At 40.4% G+C, this 18,717-nt stretch overlaps 2 protein-coding genes across 5 annotated transcripts in view; both read right to left on the bottom strand.

Annotated features, from left to right (window-relative positions):
• The window catches only part of LOC133630124 (protein disulfide-isomerase TMX3-like), a 124,171-nt gene extending 121,005 nt beyond the window's left edge, over positions 1-3,166 (bottom strand). The window contains exons 1-3 of one of the 2 annotated variants that reach the window (XM_062021465.1): positions 3,078-3,166; positions 2,766-2,823; positions 1,382-1,421 (exon numbers count right to left, since the gene is read on the bottom strand). In XM_062021465.1, coding sequence (XP_061877449.1) covers positions 1,382-1,421; positions 2,766-2,823; positions 3,078-3,111 — 132 coding nt within the window. In that variant the 5' untranslated portion in view covers positions 3,112-3,166. The remainder of the gene's footprint in view (positions 1-1,381; positions 1,422-2,765; positions 2,824-3,077) is intronic. The other variant, XM_062021464.1, reaches the window with a different exon arrangement.
• A 590-nt stretch (positions 3,167-3,756) lies between these two features.
• The window catches only part of pxdc1b (PX domain containing 1b), a 53,005-nt gene continuing 38,044 nt past the window's right edge, over positions 3,757-18,717 (bottom strand). For 2 of the 3 annotated variants that reach the window (XM_062021467.1, XM_062021468.1), the window contains 4 exons: positions 18,414-18,505; positions 17,197-17,314; positions 16,995-17,106; positions 3,757-5,132 (listed from right to left, as the gene is read on the bottom strand). In XM_062021467.1, the coding sequence (XP_061877451.1) occupies positions 5,021-5,132; positions 16,995-17,106; positions 17,197-17,314; positions 18,414-18,505 (434 nt within the window). In that variant the 3' untranslated portion in view covers positions 3,757-5,020. Of the gene's footprint in view, positions 5,133-16,994; positions 17,107-17,196; positions 17,315-17,368; positions 17,806-18,413; positions 18,506-18,717 lie in introns of those variants that run through there. The other variant, XM_062021469.1, reaches the window with a different exon arrangement.

Raw genomic sequence — 18,717 nt, 5'->3', positions numbered from 1 at the left:
TTATTATTAATGTTAATTTATTTATATTAATCATGGAATGCTGTTACTAGAGAAAGTTACAGGAATGCACACTTCATCCTATGCTTACATTTCATTGTGCAACATGAGGATGTTTAAGGGGAACTAAATGTGATCTCTGAAAGGGGTACAAATGATTTCCAAAGCAGTGCTTTTGGTATAAAGTTAAGTTAGGTTAAATTATTATTATTATTATTTATCTTACGGTATACATCAAAAATAATATTGAGCAAAATTTAATTGAAATATTGTCGATGTGGCCCTCCAGCAGTGCTCGGGTTGCTCATGTGGCCCCCGGTAGAAATTCATTGCCCACCCCTGATTTAAACACTGTTAACATTCAAACCATTCCAACAGTCATTCTACATCCAATCAGCATTTCAGTTCAGCTTCAGCATCAGGGCATTCACACGCAATTCCTACCGGAATTGCAAATTGTAGTTTAAGTACCAGTCTGTATTTTTAGTCAATCGTTAACATTTCTTGTTTACACTGAACAAGAGAGCAAATTCCTTGTACTTGGCCAATAAAGCTGATTCTGATACTAACTCGGATATTTTTGTGACGGAAACCTGCGATGAGGTGGCCACTTGTCCAGTGTGTATCCCGCCTACCGCCCGAGTGCAGTTGAGATAGGCTCCAGCACTCCCCGCGACCCCGAAGGGACAAGCAGTAGAAAATGGATGATGGATGGATGTTTTTACATGTAATGTCCCTTGAAGTTGACAACTATCCACCGCCATCTGAAAAATCATTCCATCCATCTTTTCTACTGTTCTAAGCAACAGGAAATTTTTTATGAAACATTTTAAAACTACGGTAAAATAACTTACAATGTAATTCGAGACTATACCACTACATTTTTAGTAATACTAATATTGGACATTAAAAAACATGTTCCACATTTTTTTTAGTCATAGCATGACAACTTCTTGTTATGCTATGTACACATGTGAATCTTGATGTATTTGTTGCATCAACCACCTTAGTTTTATATGAAAATGTAGTAGTAGTAGAAGCACACCACAGTAGACATTATGGCTTTCAGTAATGGATCTTAAAAAAACATTGTATGCAACAAAACCATGTGAAACTATTGTTTAGGCACTTGTGCTTAAAAAAAAAAAATTCTACCTTGATAAACACACGACTGAATAAATTTAATAACCTTTTTTTTTTTTGTTATTACTGACAAGCCATTTACCTCACGGCTTTACCCAACATGCATGGCTAGTCATTAAAGTTATCACAATCACAATGTACCCCTGTTTTTATAACCACAGTCAGACTTCCCCTACTTCCGCAAGGGATGAGCCCGAGTGTGTGTCTGTGTTTTTGCGTGTGTGTGTGTGTTTAAACTTACATCAACCAGCCAGATATCATTCACTCTGCTTTCTTTAAATCTGCACAAAAACAGACAGCATAGTTACTATTTTCTCGGGGTGCATAAGAAATCTATTCCCATCTGAATCCCAATTCTTATTCATCCCGATTCTAAATCAATTAATTTTTTAGGTCATCTCCATGCAACCAGAAGATCTTCTCTAACATGTAACCGGTTTTATTATACTTATTATACCAAATAATATATTGCAAGAATAAGTTTAAATCGAGAATCGATTCTGAATCGAATCGTCACCCCAAATATCGGAACGGATCGAATTGTTAGGTACCCAAAGATTCAGACCCCTGCTATTTTCTTTTAACTCAAAAGAGGCTGCCCTTTGTCACCGATTCTGTTCATAACTTTTATGGACAGAATTTCTAGGCTGTGGTTGAGGGGATCTGGTTTGGTGACTGCAGGATTAGGTCTCTGCCTTTTGCAGATGATGTGGTCCTGATGGCTTCATCTGGCCAGGATCTTCAGCTCTCACTGGATCAGTTCGCAGCAGAGTGTGAAGCGATTGGGATGAGAATCAGCACCTCCAAGTCTGAGTCCATGGTTCTCCCCCGGAAAAGGGTGGAGTGCCATCTCCGGGTTGGGGAGGAGACCCTGCCCCAAGTGGAGGAGTTCAAGTACCTCGGAGTCTTGTTCACGAGTGAGGGAAGAGTGGATCGTGAGATCGACAAGCGGTTGGTGCGGCGTCTTTAGTAATGCGGACGCTGTATCGAGTTGAGCCGGAAGGCAAAGCTCTCAATTTACCGGTTGATCTACGTTCCCATCTTCACCTATGGTCATGAGCTTTGGGTTAGGACAAGATCACAGGTACAAGCGGCCGAAATGAGTTTCCTCCGTCGGGTGGCGGGGCTCTCCCTTAGAGATAGGGTGAGAAGCTCTGTCATCAGGGAGGAGCTCAAAGTAAAGCCGCTGCCGGAGCCAGATGAGGTGGTTCGGGCTTCTGGTTAGGATGCCACCCGAACGCCTCCCTAGGGAAGTGTTTCGGGCACGTCCGACCGGTAGGAGGCCACGGGGAAGGCCCAGGACACGTTGGGAAGACTATCTCTCCCTGCTGGCCTGGGAACGCCTCGGGATCCCCTGGGAGGAGCTGGACGAAGTGGCTGGGGAGAGGGAAGTCTGGGCTTAAAAGCTTAGGCTGCTGCCCCCGCGACCCGACCTCAGATAAGCGGAAGAAGATGGATGGACTGCTACTCATAAAATAAAAAATACAGCAAAACAATAAGCTAAAATAACAAGGTGATGATAATACGTTTATTTATTTTGAACAATGGAAGCCCATATTAGAACCATGTGGTACCAGAGTTTAAACAAGTTTAGCATCATATAAATGTGTACATTTGATACTTACGTGTCGTCTAGATCCTCCACAAAGGCAAGCACGGCTGAAGTCATGAAAGCCGCAATGACTGCAAAGACAAATAAATAAAAAGAATGGGACATTTTCTATTAACATCCTGGCAAAACCCCTCATGACTGACAGTGACTGAAGCATCACTAGGCTAAAGCTAGCATCCTTATAGCATCATATTCCGCCGTAGTCTCAACTAAAACTGCTAACTTAAGAGCGAATGGGAACAGGCAGACCGCGACCACACACAAGGGAGGGAGTTTGCTTAAGAAAATCAAACAATAAGTTAAAAAAAGGGGGGGTTGAATGTACCTCCATAACGCAAGGGCGCTTTCACTGCTGCCATTGCTGCGGCTGGAAACAGCGGCAAGCAGGAAATACACAGGCTAAATGCAGTACGTCTGCGCATGCGCGTAGACGTCGACAACTATTTTTTAAATGGCTTTTATGTTTAGGTTTTTGACAGCAAAATATTTTAAAATAACGTCTGCTTGTAATTATCTACATTCTTCTTGTAGCATTTTTCTTCTTTATAATTCAGGATATTGAAATAAGCTTTGAAGATGCTAGCGCCTGTAGTCATAACTTTTTTTTTATACTTCTGCGCATGCACGTAAAGACGTCGACAACTATTTTAAATGGCTTTTATGTTTAGGTTTTTGGACAGCAAATATTTAAAATAACGTCTGCTTGTAATTATCCACATTCTTCTTGTAACGTTTTTCTTCTTTATAATTCAAAATATTGAAATAGGCATTGAAGATGCTAGCCCCTATAATTAATTATAACTTTTTTAAAATGTTAATCTGAATTAATGTGTTGATGTAGATTACATATTGATAAACTCGTGGTGCGGTTGAATTTTAAATTGTATTCACTTTGGTAAAAAAAACAAAAATAAAACTACCGATCTTTCCACAAGATGGCGCTCAAAGATGCCATGTAACTTTGCCTCTCCAGCCACTGGGTACACAAAAAGCAACACACTAAATAAATTAACATTCGTTTTATTACAAACATATTTGTTTTAAGATGCTCAAAATATATTTTACAGTTAATACTGTCAAAATAGTTTAACAACAATTACAACATGAACATCATGGCGCCCAGTCATTATAATAATTAATTGGGTTCTACAATGTTATTCACACGAGGGAAAAATATATACCTAATCAGAATAAAGTCATTATTTCGTAATCATATGCTATGCTTGTTATTATTCAATTTAGAAATATTCAAAAGGTTTGGTGACCATTTGGTGCGTTATTTCATACAATGTGTTGAAACCTGGTTCAAGGAGGAAGGTTCATGGACAACAAATTTTAAAAAAAATATTCTATCATATTTTTTATATATATATATAAATATAAATAATACAAAAACTACCTATAATTTTTAATTACGATAAAGTTAAATTATTTATTTTTTCATCTTTAGGTTTTTCTTATTTACTATATTTCTTATTTTTTTGAAGTTCATTGAATCCTTGAACAAGTAACTCACATTCTTCAAAGGAAAGTGACAAAACTGAAAACTTCAGAGTGCACTGAGAACTAAGTGTCCTTTCTCAGCGGGGAATAGTGATCATGACCGTGTTACTAAACAGACTCATGCCGAGGCCTTGTGGGCCAAGTTTGTGAGGCATGAACGCCTTGGTATTTGTAGGGGGGGTGCAGAATACTGGACGTAAGCTGTCATGGGCCCACATTGTGTCTTCTGCATTCATTTGAGTGGCAAAAGGGAGTTTGGTCACAAACAACACATGTTTACAATTGTGCATGGAAGCTGCAGGGTACAACGGGAGGACTCATACAACACATTAGAAGTGAATTATCATAACAATACAAGCAAAGTTTTAAAACTCCCCAAAAATAGTTCCTTTTTTTCAAATTAAATTTTAAAGGGGTCACGGGAGGATCCAGGAGGCACACCGGGACAAATATGTTGTTTTACCACTTCCACTTTGAAATAATCCATTGCTTTGTTCAAAATCTGCAACACAAATCCAGCTAAGAGGTTGCATTAAGCGCCAAAATAGCACAACAAACAAAGATGGCGGACGATTAGAGTTGAGAAAAATCAGTTTGTAGAAATCCACGTTTTGATAGGATTAGCTTATCTCTTATGGCGAACTACTGATAAAAAAAAAAAATCCTTCCGGAAGCATGGTGCAGGCGCCACGACAAAAAGTGGTTCTTCTTCTTCAAAACAGCAGCAGCATCACAGCAGAGCATCTCAACACCGTGTCTTCCTCCTCATTCCAAGATGTCCGTCTCAAAGGGCACCAGGTGGTAGTAGGACAGGTTGGTGACGTACGCCTCCTCATCGCACACTTCCATCGGTAAGAACTCGTGTCCGTCCTCGTACCTGGCGGCAGAATGGGTATTAGTTATGGTATGTAAAACATTGTGTTTTTGTGTGAACAAGTGGAATGCTCTCCTCTTTGCTTCCTATGCACACCCAAGGGAAGGAAGAGGTGCACAGGCAAACTTCCTGTTGTATTAAGGAGCAGGGAGCAGCCATAGTCAAACAAATAGTGGACGTTCATAAGGTTGAAACATTTTTTTTTTAAGCCAATACCAATCAAGAACAATACTGATAATGTCTATTTTTTTTTAATGTAGATTTAAATGTAGTTAGTGCACACCATTCATTGCAGCTGCCATTGGGGCAGCTTCTTTAGCAGCGTCCGTCGGCTTTCCAAACACCATCGTAGTGATGCTGGTGTTTCAGGTGCCTGATAAGGTTTGCTGTGTTGATGGGCAATGTTTTTTTTTCCTGTTTGCAGATCATTTGGTGTAAATATCACGCAAAATGAACTTTGCGGATATTATAAAATACGTCCACGGCCCATAAAAAAAAATCTAAATTACGGCCATTTAAATCCATTACAATGAATGGTGAGAAAAATGCAAAACACTAACTGCACTGATCCACGTTTGGCGCATTTAAGCTGCTTGATATTTCTGATTAATTACAAAACTTAAAGGAGGTCGTCACATAAGTAAACAAGGCAGGATTTAAACGTTCACATACTCTTAATATCAAATTATATATCCATTATATTCACACAATATGTACACATATGTGTAGGATGTATATATATATATATATATATATATATATATATATATATATATATATATATATATATATATATATATATATATATATATATATATATATATATATATATATATATATATATATATACACATATACATATACTACCGTTCAAAAGTTTGGGGTCACATTGAAATGTCCTTATTTTTGAAGGAAAAGCACTGTACTTTTCAATGAAGATAACTTTAAACTAGTCTTAACTTTAAAGAAATACACTCTATACATTGCTAATGTGGTAAATGACTATTCTAGCTGCAAATGTCTGGTTTTTGGTGCAATATCTACATAGGTGTATAGAGGCCCATTTCCAGCAACTATCACTCCAGTGTTCTAATGGTACAATGTGTTTGCTCATTGGCTCAGAAGGCTAATTGATGATTAGAAAACCCTTGTGCAATCATGTTCACACATCTGAAAACAATTTAGCTCGTTACAGAAGCTACAAAACTGACTTTCCTTTGAGCAGATTGAGTTTCTGGAGCATCACATTTGTGGGGTCAATTAAACGCTCAAAATGGCCAGTTGTTCTTAGAAATGAAGGCTATTCCACAAAATTGTTTGGGTGACCCCAAACTTTTGAACGGTAGTGTGTGTGTATATATATATATATATATATATATATATATATATATATATATATATATATATATATATATATATATATATATATATATATATATATATATATATATATATATATATATATACACACAGTACAGGTCAAAAGTTTGGACACACATTTTCATTCAATGCGTTTTGTTTATTTTCATGACTATTTACATCAGACCTGGGCATTGTGCGGCCCGCGGGCCGCATCCGGCCCTTTGTACGTCCCTGTCCGGCCCGCGTGAGGCCAATTATAAATTACAAAATAAATTTTAAAAAGCATCTATTTCGAGTGTGCAATACAACGGTGCTGCTTTTGTTTTGAAAAGCGTTATTTGTATTACTTCCGTGTGGACGTATGCTCGTGCGCGCAGCGGCAATCTCAAATTACAAAATAAATTTAAAAAAACATCTTTGTCGTGCGTGCAATACAACTGTGCTGCTTTTATTTTGAAAAGTGTTATATGTGCGTATGTCCTGTGAGGGAAGGCGCACAGCGACAAGTGATGCCCGCTAAAAAGAGAAAAGTTGATGACGAATGGCGTGTTTTCAACAAGACAAGTAAAGGTAAAGCTGTGTGCTTATTTGTGGTACACACGTTGCTGTGTTTAAAGAATATAGTGTAACGACCTGCTGAAGTAGATGTTGTCTTCTTGAGTTGCGTAAATGAGTGAGGAGACGTGCGTGTGGAAGGAACGAGATAAGTTGAGCTGTGTTAGTATAGCTTGCTCAATAAAAGTTTAAAAAGAGCGTCAGACTTGATGTGCACTTCTTCTGGACGCTACAATTGGTGGCAGAAGTAAAACTTTGCGCATACTGCACTGTTTGTGTGCTACGTCATCGGGAGGTACGTGCCACGTGAGGAGCTCGCCGCAAAGAGAGAGAGAGAGAGAGAGAGAGAGAGCGTTTACAGGTGCAGCCACGCTGCTTGCCACGGGGGGAATTCCGCCCTCAATGAAGACTCCCAGGTTTGATGGCAAGGCGAACTGGGAGGCATTTCATCCCACTTGTGACATCAATTGTAGCGTCCAGAAGAAGTGCACACCAAGTCTGATGCACTTTTTAAACTTTTATTGAGCAAGCTATACTAACACAGCTCAACTTATCTCGTTCTTTCCAAAAGGAAAACCAATCCTCACTCCTCATTTCCGCAACAGCAACGCTTCCTCCTTCTGCGCCAATCACCTTACAGGCGTGCTACGTTCACGTTTTCTTATCTGGTTAAATAAAGGTTTTACAACAAAGAGGATGCAGGATAAAGTGACAGAAATTGAAATTTTTGTATTGTAATATACATCAGGAAGTGTTGTGTAAGAAAGTGTTAAAAATAAAACCATCAAAAGCCATCTGCTTTTGTATAAAGATAAGTTAGGTTAAATGAAAATATTATTATTATTATCTATCTTACGGTATATCAAAAATAATTTGAGCAAAATTTAATTGAAATATTGTCAGTGTGGCCCTCCAGCAGTGCTCGGGTTGCTCATGCGGCCCCCGGTAAAAATTAATTGCCCACCCCTGATTTACATTGTAGAATTTCACTGAAGGCATCAAAACTATGAATGAACACGTGGAGTTATGTACCTAACTGAAAACATGATTTATATTCTAGTTTCTTCAAAATAGCCACCCTTTGCTCTGATTACTGTTTTGCACCACTCTGGCATTCTCTCGATGAGCTTCAAGAGGTAGTCACCTGAAAGGGTTTTCACTTCACAGGTGTCATAGTTTTGATGCCTTCAGTGACAATCTACAATGTAAATAGTCATGAAAATAAAGAAAACGCATTGAAATGAGAATGTGTGTCCAAACTTTTGGCCTGTACTGTATATATATATATATATATATATATATATATACACACATACATAACATACATACATACATACACATGTATAATAACCCAATGGGGCCCTTGGACATCCCTGCAGTAGGAGAAAAGGAGCGCTTGATTTGGTCACCTAAACCCGGGCTATCTCGCCTCATTGGAGCTATTTTTTTTATCTATTATTTGAGCTATTAACGTTTTCAGATTTATTGGTGTGACGTCATAACTCCTCATATCGGCATAACAATTATCTGTCCAATATTTACCATGCACCTTAACTAATACCACAAAGATGACAAACAGGCTGTATTTTTAATTTTTTATAAATATATGTATTGTATTGGCTTTGACAAGGAAATATATTAAATGGCCCCCACGTCCATTGATTTTCAGTGTGCGGCCCCTCAGTGGAAAAGGTTTGGTCGAGAGCCTGTTGAGATCTTTTTAGAATGATATCATGAAGAAAGGAATACCCCTTCCCAGGCTTTACTACATGTCTTAAATCATCTATCCATCAGACAGCTACAGATGTGGGAGATGTAAGTCTGATCATGTTTATCTTCAGCAAATAAGCTAACCTAGCATGACGCTGCTGTTAAAATGTGAGTGTAATGTTAGTATGTAGCTCCAGTACCTTCCCTAGGCTATTTGTGGCCCTAAACAAGATTTAGTTGGTGCCCCATCTTTATTATTACTTGTTTAACACACTGGGGCTAAGGCTTTCTTATTGATTAGGAAAAAAACATATTTAGAAAGTTGTTAACAGGTTTTTAGGCTTAGGCTCTAATTTATAATTAACGCAGAAATTAATTAACCACGGCCAGCCCCGGAACCAATTAATAGCGACCAGATGTAGATTTGGCTATGAGAGTATGTACACAAAAGACACAACGAACAAAAATGCATCTCAAGTACAATTATAATCAGATATTAAGAAATAAGGTAATATTAATAGTTACAAGTTATGTAAAGATGTGTATTTAGTATAAATAATTGTGTATGAACAATAAACAAAAAATACTACAATTCAGTTCCATCCAATATGTTCAATAGTCATGTGTTTATATTCCAGATAAAGTTCATATGAAATTGAAAAAAAAAAAAAAATAGGTGGATAGATGCAAGCCAAATTAAAACTGCTATGCCACTTCGGCAATAGTTGAAGTAATGTAAAGTAATGCTGTTTGAGTAAGAAAAACACAATAAATGCGCAAAAACTCTAACAAAAACAAATGTTCTTAAGACATTATATCTTTAGAGAAAAGGTTTGGTCACAATATAAACTTAAATAGTAAGTTTATTTTAGAAATACGTCTGTAAATCTGTCACGATGACGGCGTTCAAAGCGGTGCTAAATGACCAATTATCTTTATGGGCTTTTGAATGGACGCGGCCTTGAAAACTGAACTAAAAGTAATACAAAGGACAAAGTTGACTCATCACTAAATAGAAGTTTGGCAGAGACAAAGTATAATTGTATTCATGAGGTCATTCAGTGCCTCAAAGTAGAACAAGCAAACACCTGCCAAGCACGACGACCACGTTGATAACAGCTACTGAAGTGACCCGGTCACCATAATCGCGTGTCATTGTGGCCCTCAACAACCACATAGATTGTTTATGCCAGGGGCCGGCCCTGTGTAGCTCACATAGCTATGCTAGTGTTGCTAAAGTTTGGGTTTTCCTGTCCCACTCCTTAATGCTACATTGTTGTACGGGATACATGAATGGATTAATTATATTAGACCAGGGGTCGGCAACCCAAAACATTGAAAGAGCCATATTGGACCGAAAATACAAAAAAAAAAATCTGTCTGGAGCCGCAAAAAATTAAAAGCCTTAAATAAGTGTTATAATAAAGGCAACACATTATGTAAGTGTCTATAATAGCTATAATGCTAATGTTTCACAGGCTGATGCAAATTTCCGTCGACAGAAATGTTGAAATATAATATTTACTCTACACATTTTTACAACATTGGAAAACATTAGTAAAACAGAGGCTTCACCGAGAGTGAGATAACTCCTGGAAATTACTGGCTTAGAATGGCAAAAGGTATACATGTGTGTGTCCAAGTTAAAGGAAAGGTCAGGCTGTCTTCTTCTAATGGATTTATTACAATCTTTGCGAGCTGGGTAAGTTTGCTGTGGTCTGGAACAACATGGCACACTAACAACTATCAGAAGTGCAGCCAATATTACATACAGATAATGTGTCAGGAGACATGCAAATATAAATTAAATACGCATCAGACCTAAGTAAAGGAAATTAAATGAGGTCAAATATACCTACAAACAAGGCATAATGATGCAATGTACATACATACAGCTAGCCTAAATAGCATGTTAGCATCAATTAGCTTGCAGTCATGCAGTGACCAAATATGCCTGATTAGCACTCCAACAAGTCAATAACGTCAACAAAGCTCACCTTTGTGTATTTACGCACATCATAAACAGTTTGGTGGACAAAATGAGACAAATGAGTGGCAGAAAACACGGAGTAAGTTGTACATGTAAACAAACTACAGTGAATTCAAGGACCGCCAAAATTAGTAGGACAAAACGGCGCTCGCCAAATACTCTTATCAGTGAAGCATGTTTAATATAAACAGTGGGTGTTCTAACAATTAGGAAGGTTTGTGTCATGTTTGTCCTCCTACAGAAACCATTTTAAAACAAAAACTTTTTTTTTTCCTCATCTTATTCCATTTTCATACATTTTTGAAAAAGCTCCAGGGACCTAGGGCGACGCTAAAGAGCCGCACTTTTAAACTGTCTAGACAACACACATATTTTACTACTGCACTATTATACACAATAATGGTACTAATATAATAGTACTACTGCACTTTTGTACACCATAATGGTACTACTGCACAATCGTACACTATAGTAATACTACTGCACTATTATACACAATAATGGTACTAATATAATAGTACTACTGCACTATTGTGCACTATAATGGTACTACTGCACTATTGTACACTATTATAGCACTACTGAACTATTATACACTAAAATATTGCTACACTATAATATACTATAATAGTACTACTGCACTATTACTGACAAAAACATGGTTGTGTCATGTGATCACCTGTATCCCCAATGGTAGCAAACCTTTACATGGAGGACAAGGAAAAGAGAGCTTTGAGCTCTTTTAAGGGGACAGCACCAACAAAAACATCAAGTTCACACGTGAAGACGTCAAAGACAGTAAGTTGCCTTTTTTGGACTGTGATGTCCACATTGGAGAAAACAGGGGCCTCCATGTAGGGGTTTACCGAAAACCCACACATACCGATCAATACCTACTTCTTGACTCACACCACCCACTGGAACACAAACTAGGCGTTATCAGAACCCTACAACACAGAGCTGATAATGTTCCTACCAGCCTACAGGCCAAAGAGAAAGAGCATAGGCATTTGAGGGAAGCCCTCAAAACCTGTGGTTACCCCAGCTGGTCGTTTGTGAAAAGGGCGTCTAGTTCCAGAAGTAACGAGAACAGAGTGGATGAGGAGGAAAAAGGTAACAGACGCAAATATATTGTCATTCCAAATGTATCAGGTCTATCTGAGAAACACGGAAGATGTTTTAACCAACACACCATCCCAGTACACTTCAAACTAGGCAATAACCTGAGACAGAAACTGGTGCATCCTAAAGACCGGACACCCACAAAAACAATCTGGTGTATGCAATCCAGAGTAATGATGAATGCACTGATTCATATATTGGGGAAACAAAACAACCACTAAGTCGACGCATGCCACAGCACAGACGGGCAAACTCTTCAGGCCAAGACTCCGCTGTCTACTTGCACCTCAGGGAGAAACAGCACTCCTTTGAGAACAAAAATGTACAGATTCTGGACAGGATGGTACAAAAGTGGAGTGAGGGAAACCTTCTACTGTATATCAAGGTTGAAAAACCATTCCTGAACAGAGGTGGTGGTCTGCAATACCACCTGCCTCCCACATACAACACTGTCCTTTCAACCGTTCCTAACAGACGCTGCAATTGAGCTTACAACAATTAACAGGAGTTAGAAACATTCCAGAATGCCATTTGGGCCATTTGTTTACAACTGAATGGAATGCTTACGTGGGGGTTTCCGACTATTTTGGACTGGAAGTAGTCGATCCACAGCCATCGTTCTGCCACACAATACCTCAATGCTAACGAGGGGGATTTACACTTCAACGACTGTTGCTGGCTTTGACAGAAGGATTGCTCGTTTGCATCAAAACAGTTGTTTTTCTCACTACAATAGGGCGAAACCATCCTTGCCCAGGCACACCCGCCTGGTGTTGGAGTATAAATATTTGGGGTTTTGGCACCAACCGTTGGACTTGATCTGACCAATCTAAGTCTATGAGCACAAACTGATGAAGCTGACTCGGATGACCGGCGAAACGTCTTCCAAGACAAACCAAGTAGCGAACGATTGAAAGCCCTGAGATACTATTATACTATTACAGTATTCACTATAATGCTACATTTGCACTATATTGGTACTACAGCATTATTATTCACTATAATAGTACTACTGCACTAGTATTTATTATAATGGTACTACTGTGCTATTATTCACTATAATGGCACTACTACACTATTATTCAGTAGAATGGTACTACTGCATTATTACACACTATAATAGTACTACTGCACTATTGTACACTAAAGCAGTCAATCAATCAATCAAACTTTATTTATAAAGCGCTTTTCCTACATAAAAGAAATGCAACGCAAGTGCTTGGCAAAGTTAAAAACAATACCCCCGGTGACCCATATCCCCCATTATCACATACGTACGCACGGACACACAACATACACACATATGCAACTATATGGACAAATGATTGCATGTCTGAGTACAGAGGTGACATGTGAGTAAACACTATCACAAGGAGCCATCTGCACCAGGAGGTCATCAGATCATGGCCACTAGGACGCTGACACAAAAGGGCCCCACGAACCTGGTCAATAACCCCTGAGGCAGATGGCTCATCTGAGGAACGTTGGAAAATAAAAATATTAAAACTTGTAAAATAGTAAGAACCTTGAGTAGAAATAAAGAATACAATACAAGTAAGACATATGAAGATGAATTAAAAAAAATACATTTAAAAAAATAAAATAAAAATAAAATTAATATACAGTAAATAAATAATAAATAAATACAACTAAATAAAATCTTGCATAAATAATAGGATAAAAAGTAAAATACAAATGACTTCAATAAAATAATATCAGGTAAAAGCCAAGTATTATAATGGTACTACTGCACTATTATACACTATAATGATACTACTGAATTATTATACGGTACACTATTATGGTACTACTGCACTATTGTACCCTATAATGGTACTACTGCACTATTATACACTGTAATAGTACTGCTGCACTATTGTACACTATAATGGTACTGCTGCACTATTGTACGCTATAATGGTACTGCTGAATTATTGTACACTATAATGGTACTACTGCACACTTTAATGTTACTACGGCACTAATATACACTATAATGGTACTGCTGCATTATTGTAAACTATAATGGTACTACTGAATTAATGTACACTATATTAGTACTACTGCACTATTATACACTATAATAGTGCTACTGCACTATTGTACACTAGAATGGTACTGCTGAATTATTGTACACTATAATAGTACTACAGCACAAGTATACACCATAATGGTACTACTGCACTATTATGCACTATAGTGGTACTACTGCACTATTATACACTATAATGGTATTACTGTACTATTATACACTATAGTGGTACTACTGCACTATTATACACTAGAGTGGTACTACAGCCTTATTATACACCATAATGGTACTACTGCACTATTGTACACTATAATAAAAATACAATAAAAGAGCGCCACTGTGACCCGAATATAGAGATGTTCGCTGTAGGACTCAGACCTCATTATTTGCCCAGGGAGATTCCGCATGTTATCGTGATGGCAGTATATATCCCCCCCTCTGCTAATGCTGCAGCTGCCAGTGACGTCATCCACAGCTCGATAGCCAGACTACAAACCAAGCACCCGAAAGCTCTCATCCTCATCTCGGGGGATTTTAACCATGTTACTATGGACAAATCACTACCCAACTTCACTCAGTATGTCAGCTGCCACACCAGAGGAAATAAGATCCTGGACCTGCTGTACGCAAACATCAAGGATGCGTATAGCTCCATACCACTACCAGAGCTGGGCCGGTCAGACCACAACCTTGTTTACCTCAACCCCTGTTATGTGCCTCTGGTCAAAAGACAGCCTGTGACCAAAAAAACAGTGAGAAGGTGGTCAGAAGGAGTCCAAGAGACACTACAGGGCTGTTCTGAGGTAACTGACTGGCAGGTGCTCATGGAGCCTCATGGAGAGGACATTGACGGGCTCACAGAGTGCATCACAGACTATATCAACTTCTGTGTTGACTCAAATGTCCCATCAAGGACGGTCACCTGCTACCCAAACAACAAGCCGTGGGTGACCAAGGACATCAAAGCCCTACTGAATGAGAAGAAGAGGGCATTCAATGCTGGTAACAGGGAGGAGGTGAAAAGAGTTCAGGGGCTGCTGAAGACCAAACTCAGGGAGGCCAAGGAGAACTACAGGAGGAAGCTGAAGGACAACAACATGAAGGCGGTTTGGAGAGGTATGCAGACCATCACCGGCCTCAAACCGTCGGGGGGTAGGGGGGTGGACAGAGACAAAGAGAGGGCCAATGAACTAAACCAGTTCTTTAACAGGTTTGACACAGTGGCTCCGACAAGCTCCTGCCCCCCCCCCCCCCAAGACATGCCAGCCGGCCCCCTAACATCTTCAGCAGACCAATCCATCCTCCCCTCCTCACACCCCCCCAACTCCAATGACTACCTCCCCCCACTTAACACTTCACCCTCAGCTTGATGACCCCCCCTCCCCCAACAACCTGAGACCCCCCCCCCCAGTGTGTCTGTCTGCAGAACAGGTGAATGCACAGCTAAATAAGCTACAAACAGGCAAGACCGCGGGTCCTGACGGTGTGAGCCCCAGGGTGCTCAAAGCCTGCGCACCACAGCTGTGTGGTGTGCTACAGCACATCTTCAACATGAACCTTAGGCTGCAGAAAGTCCCCACACTGTGGAAAACCTCATGCGTGGTCCCCATCCCAAAGTGCACGCGACCCAGCACGTCGAAGGACTATAGGCCGGTGGCTCTAACCTCCCATATCATGAAGACCATGGAGAGGTTGGTCCTGGAACAACTCCGCCCTACAGTCAAGCCCCACCTGGACCCACTCCAATTCGCCTACCAGCCCCGACTGGGAGTGGAGGACGCAGTCATCTACCTGCTGAACCAAGCCCACACCCACCTAGACAAGCCTGCGAGCAGTGTGAGGGTCATGTTTTTTGACTTCTCCAGTGCTTTTAATACCATACGGCCTGGACTACTGGGTGTGAAGTTGGAGACGATGCAGGTGGAGGCCCCCTTGGTGTCCTGGGTTGTTGATTACCTGACTGACAGGCCACAGTAAGTGCGACTGCAGGACTGTGTGTCTGACAGGCTGGTCAGCAACACCGGGGCCCCGCAGGGCACAGTCCTCTCCCCCTTCCTCTTCACCATCTACACCACCGATTTCCATTATCACTCAGAGTCCTGCCACCTTCAGAAGTTTTCTGATGACTCTGCGATAGTGGGGTGTATTGAGGATGGTGATGATGAGGAATACAGGGCACTGGTGGAGGACTTTGTCACATGGTGTGGAAAGAACCACCTCCAGCTTAATGTGACGAAGACCAAGAAGCTGGTTGTGGACCTGGGAAGGAGGAAGAGTACTCCGGCGACCCATGTTTCCATCAGGGGGGTCGATGTGGACATGGTTGAGGATTATACATACCTCGGTGTAGACATGGACAACAAGCTGAATGGGTCAAAACATGCTGAGGCACTCTACAAGAAGGGACAGAGCCGCCTCTACTTCCTCAGGAGACTAGGATCCTTCAACGTCTGCACAAAGATGTTGAAGATGTTCTACGAGTCGGTGGTGGCGGGCGCCTTCTTGTACGCCGTGGCCTGCTGGGGCAGCGGGCTGAGAGCGAGAGACGCAAACAGACTGGACAAGTTGGTAGAGAAGGCCAGTAACGTGGTGGGAGTGGAGCTAGACTCTCTGGCGGTGGTGTCAGAGAGGAGAAGTCTAGCAAAACTCCTAGCCATTATGGACAACACCTCCCACCCACTACACTCGGACCTTGCAGAGACAATGAGCACGTTCAGTGGAAGGCTCAGACTCCCAAAATGCAACACGGAATGACACAGGAGGTCCTTCATACCGACAGTCATCAGACTGTATAATGCATATGTTCCTTGACTGCACTTAAATGTAGAGTATATGTAGAATATATTTATGTTATTTATATATTATATATTATATATATATATTATATTATATTATTTATATTTATTATTGTCTATTGTGAGCGAACTGTGGTGCTGAATTTCCCCTAGTGATCAATAAAGTACTTTCTATTCTATTTCTGTTTTATAATAGTAATACTGCACCATTGTACACCATGATGGTAATACTGAACTATTGTACACTGGAATGGTACTACTGCACTATTACACACTACAATGGTAATTTCAACACTCACATGTGCTCAACAGAGTCAGTGGAAGAAGGTCTCTCCTTCTCTTCCGGGAGCTTGTGATCAAACACGATTGTTTCAGTATTGGCCAGACAGAAGCCGTTTGAGCGCATGATCTCTGAAAAGTATAGAAAGGGCAGACTCATATGAAGAAAACTGAGATGTAAGGATGGAATAGATAAGATTGGATAGACTTTGTGAAAATTACCTGATATCTTGACCGGACTTTGGAAGCAGGGCTGGATTCTGTGCACCTTGTCGTTGCGCAGCACCTGGTCCAGCGGCGACCTCTCGAAGAACGTCAGCATGACCTCTGACCGGGAAAACTGTATAGACGGCATGGCTAAGTACTAGGGTTGGGTATCGAGTATCGATTGGAACCGGGACTAACTTTCCGATTCTCCCGGAATCGTTCAAAAGTTTAAATTTCGGTTCCTAGTTTCGATACCCAGTCCGCCGACCGGAAGAAGAAGCCGCTGAACACCAACGAAGAAGCGCCCACCGCCGGAAGTGTTAGCATAGCCGAGCCTATGTAGCCGAGCGAGTCAGTCAAGCATGGATAGCGGGCGTCGGCGGTTGAAAGTGTGGCTTTACTTTACTAAAAAAAATGAAATATCGGCGAAATGTAACACGTGCGACAGGACTGTTTCGTGCTTAGGAGGGTGCACGTCGAACATGATGAAGCACCTCCGAGTTCATGGAGTACATATAAATGCGTGTCCCGTCTTTGACGCGCTGCGCCGACTGTCCTCCTCTGCCTCTTCCTCTGGCTTGGACGCCCAGCCTGGCACCTCGGTGACTGCACTGCAGTCCGAATCTGGTAAGTAAAACAATATATACGCAATAAATAATGTGTTTTGCGCCAACGTTGAGGCAGCTAACAAATTAGCCCGCATATTTTTTCATAGACAATTTACAACCTGCTAGCCAGGCTCCGCGATGTGCTCTTTCCTGCAGCATCATACACTTATGTGTAAATGTGTTTTCATGAGGTTTCCTGCAGCATCATACACTTATGTGTAAATGTGTTTTCATGAGGTTTTCAAAAATAAAGCTCTCTTGAGGAAAGTGTACCCCTGGGAAAATGTATTCATAATTTATATAATTTATATTCAAGTTCATAGATTTGATATTTATATTCTAGTTGAAAACAGCCCTGTGAGGAATTTATAGTAAAGTTCATAAAAAGTTAATAGAATTAAAATTGATGGAGAATGTCAGACTATTTCATTCAGAAAGACTGTAGGTTAGCTAGCTCATTTAAAATATCCTAAACTTTTTTTTGACCCTGCCTCTTAAAAGAATCGGAATCGAGAATCGTCAGGAATCGGAACAAAGAATCGGAATCGGAATCGTTCTAATTCAAACGATACCCAACCCTACTAAGTACTGAGAGGTAGGAAAAGTGCGTTAAAGCTGACGCACCTTGCAGGGCATGTTGATGGCGTTCTTCAGCAGTCTCTCCACCTCGTTTAATTTCTCCTCGATGTCGTTTGCTTCCTTGATTTTCACCAATCCTGAAATGACAACATAAGGACGTCTGAAAGCGTGTTCATTACACTTCGCCACATGCTTACAGCAAAACAGCCTGATTATGTTAGGCAAGCTTGTGCTGACGTTTTAGGGGAAGTGAGGGTGTGACATCAGCACATTTGGCAACATCCGACAGGAGCCGCCTAATGTGTTTCAGCGGTCAGCAGAGCTGCGGCGAGGACAACAAGGATGATGT

Source organism: Entelurus aequoreus, linkage group LG15, assembly GCF_033978785.1.
Source record: "Entelurus aequoreus isolate RoL-2023_Sb linkage group LG15, RoL_Eaeq_v1.1, whole genome shotgun sequence".
Lineage (NCBI taxonomy): Eukaryota > Metazoa > Chordata > Actinopteri > Syngnathiformes > Syngnathidae > Entelurus > Entelurus aequoreus.
This window is presented reverse-complemented; position numbering and strand designations above follow the sequence as displayed.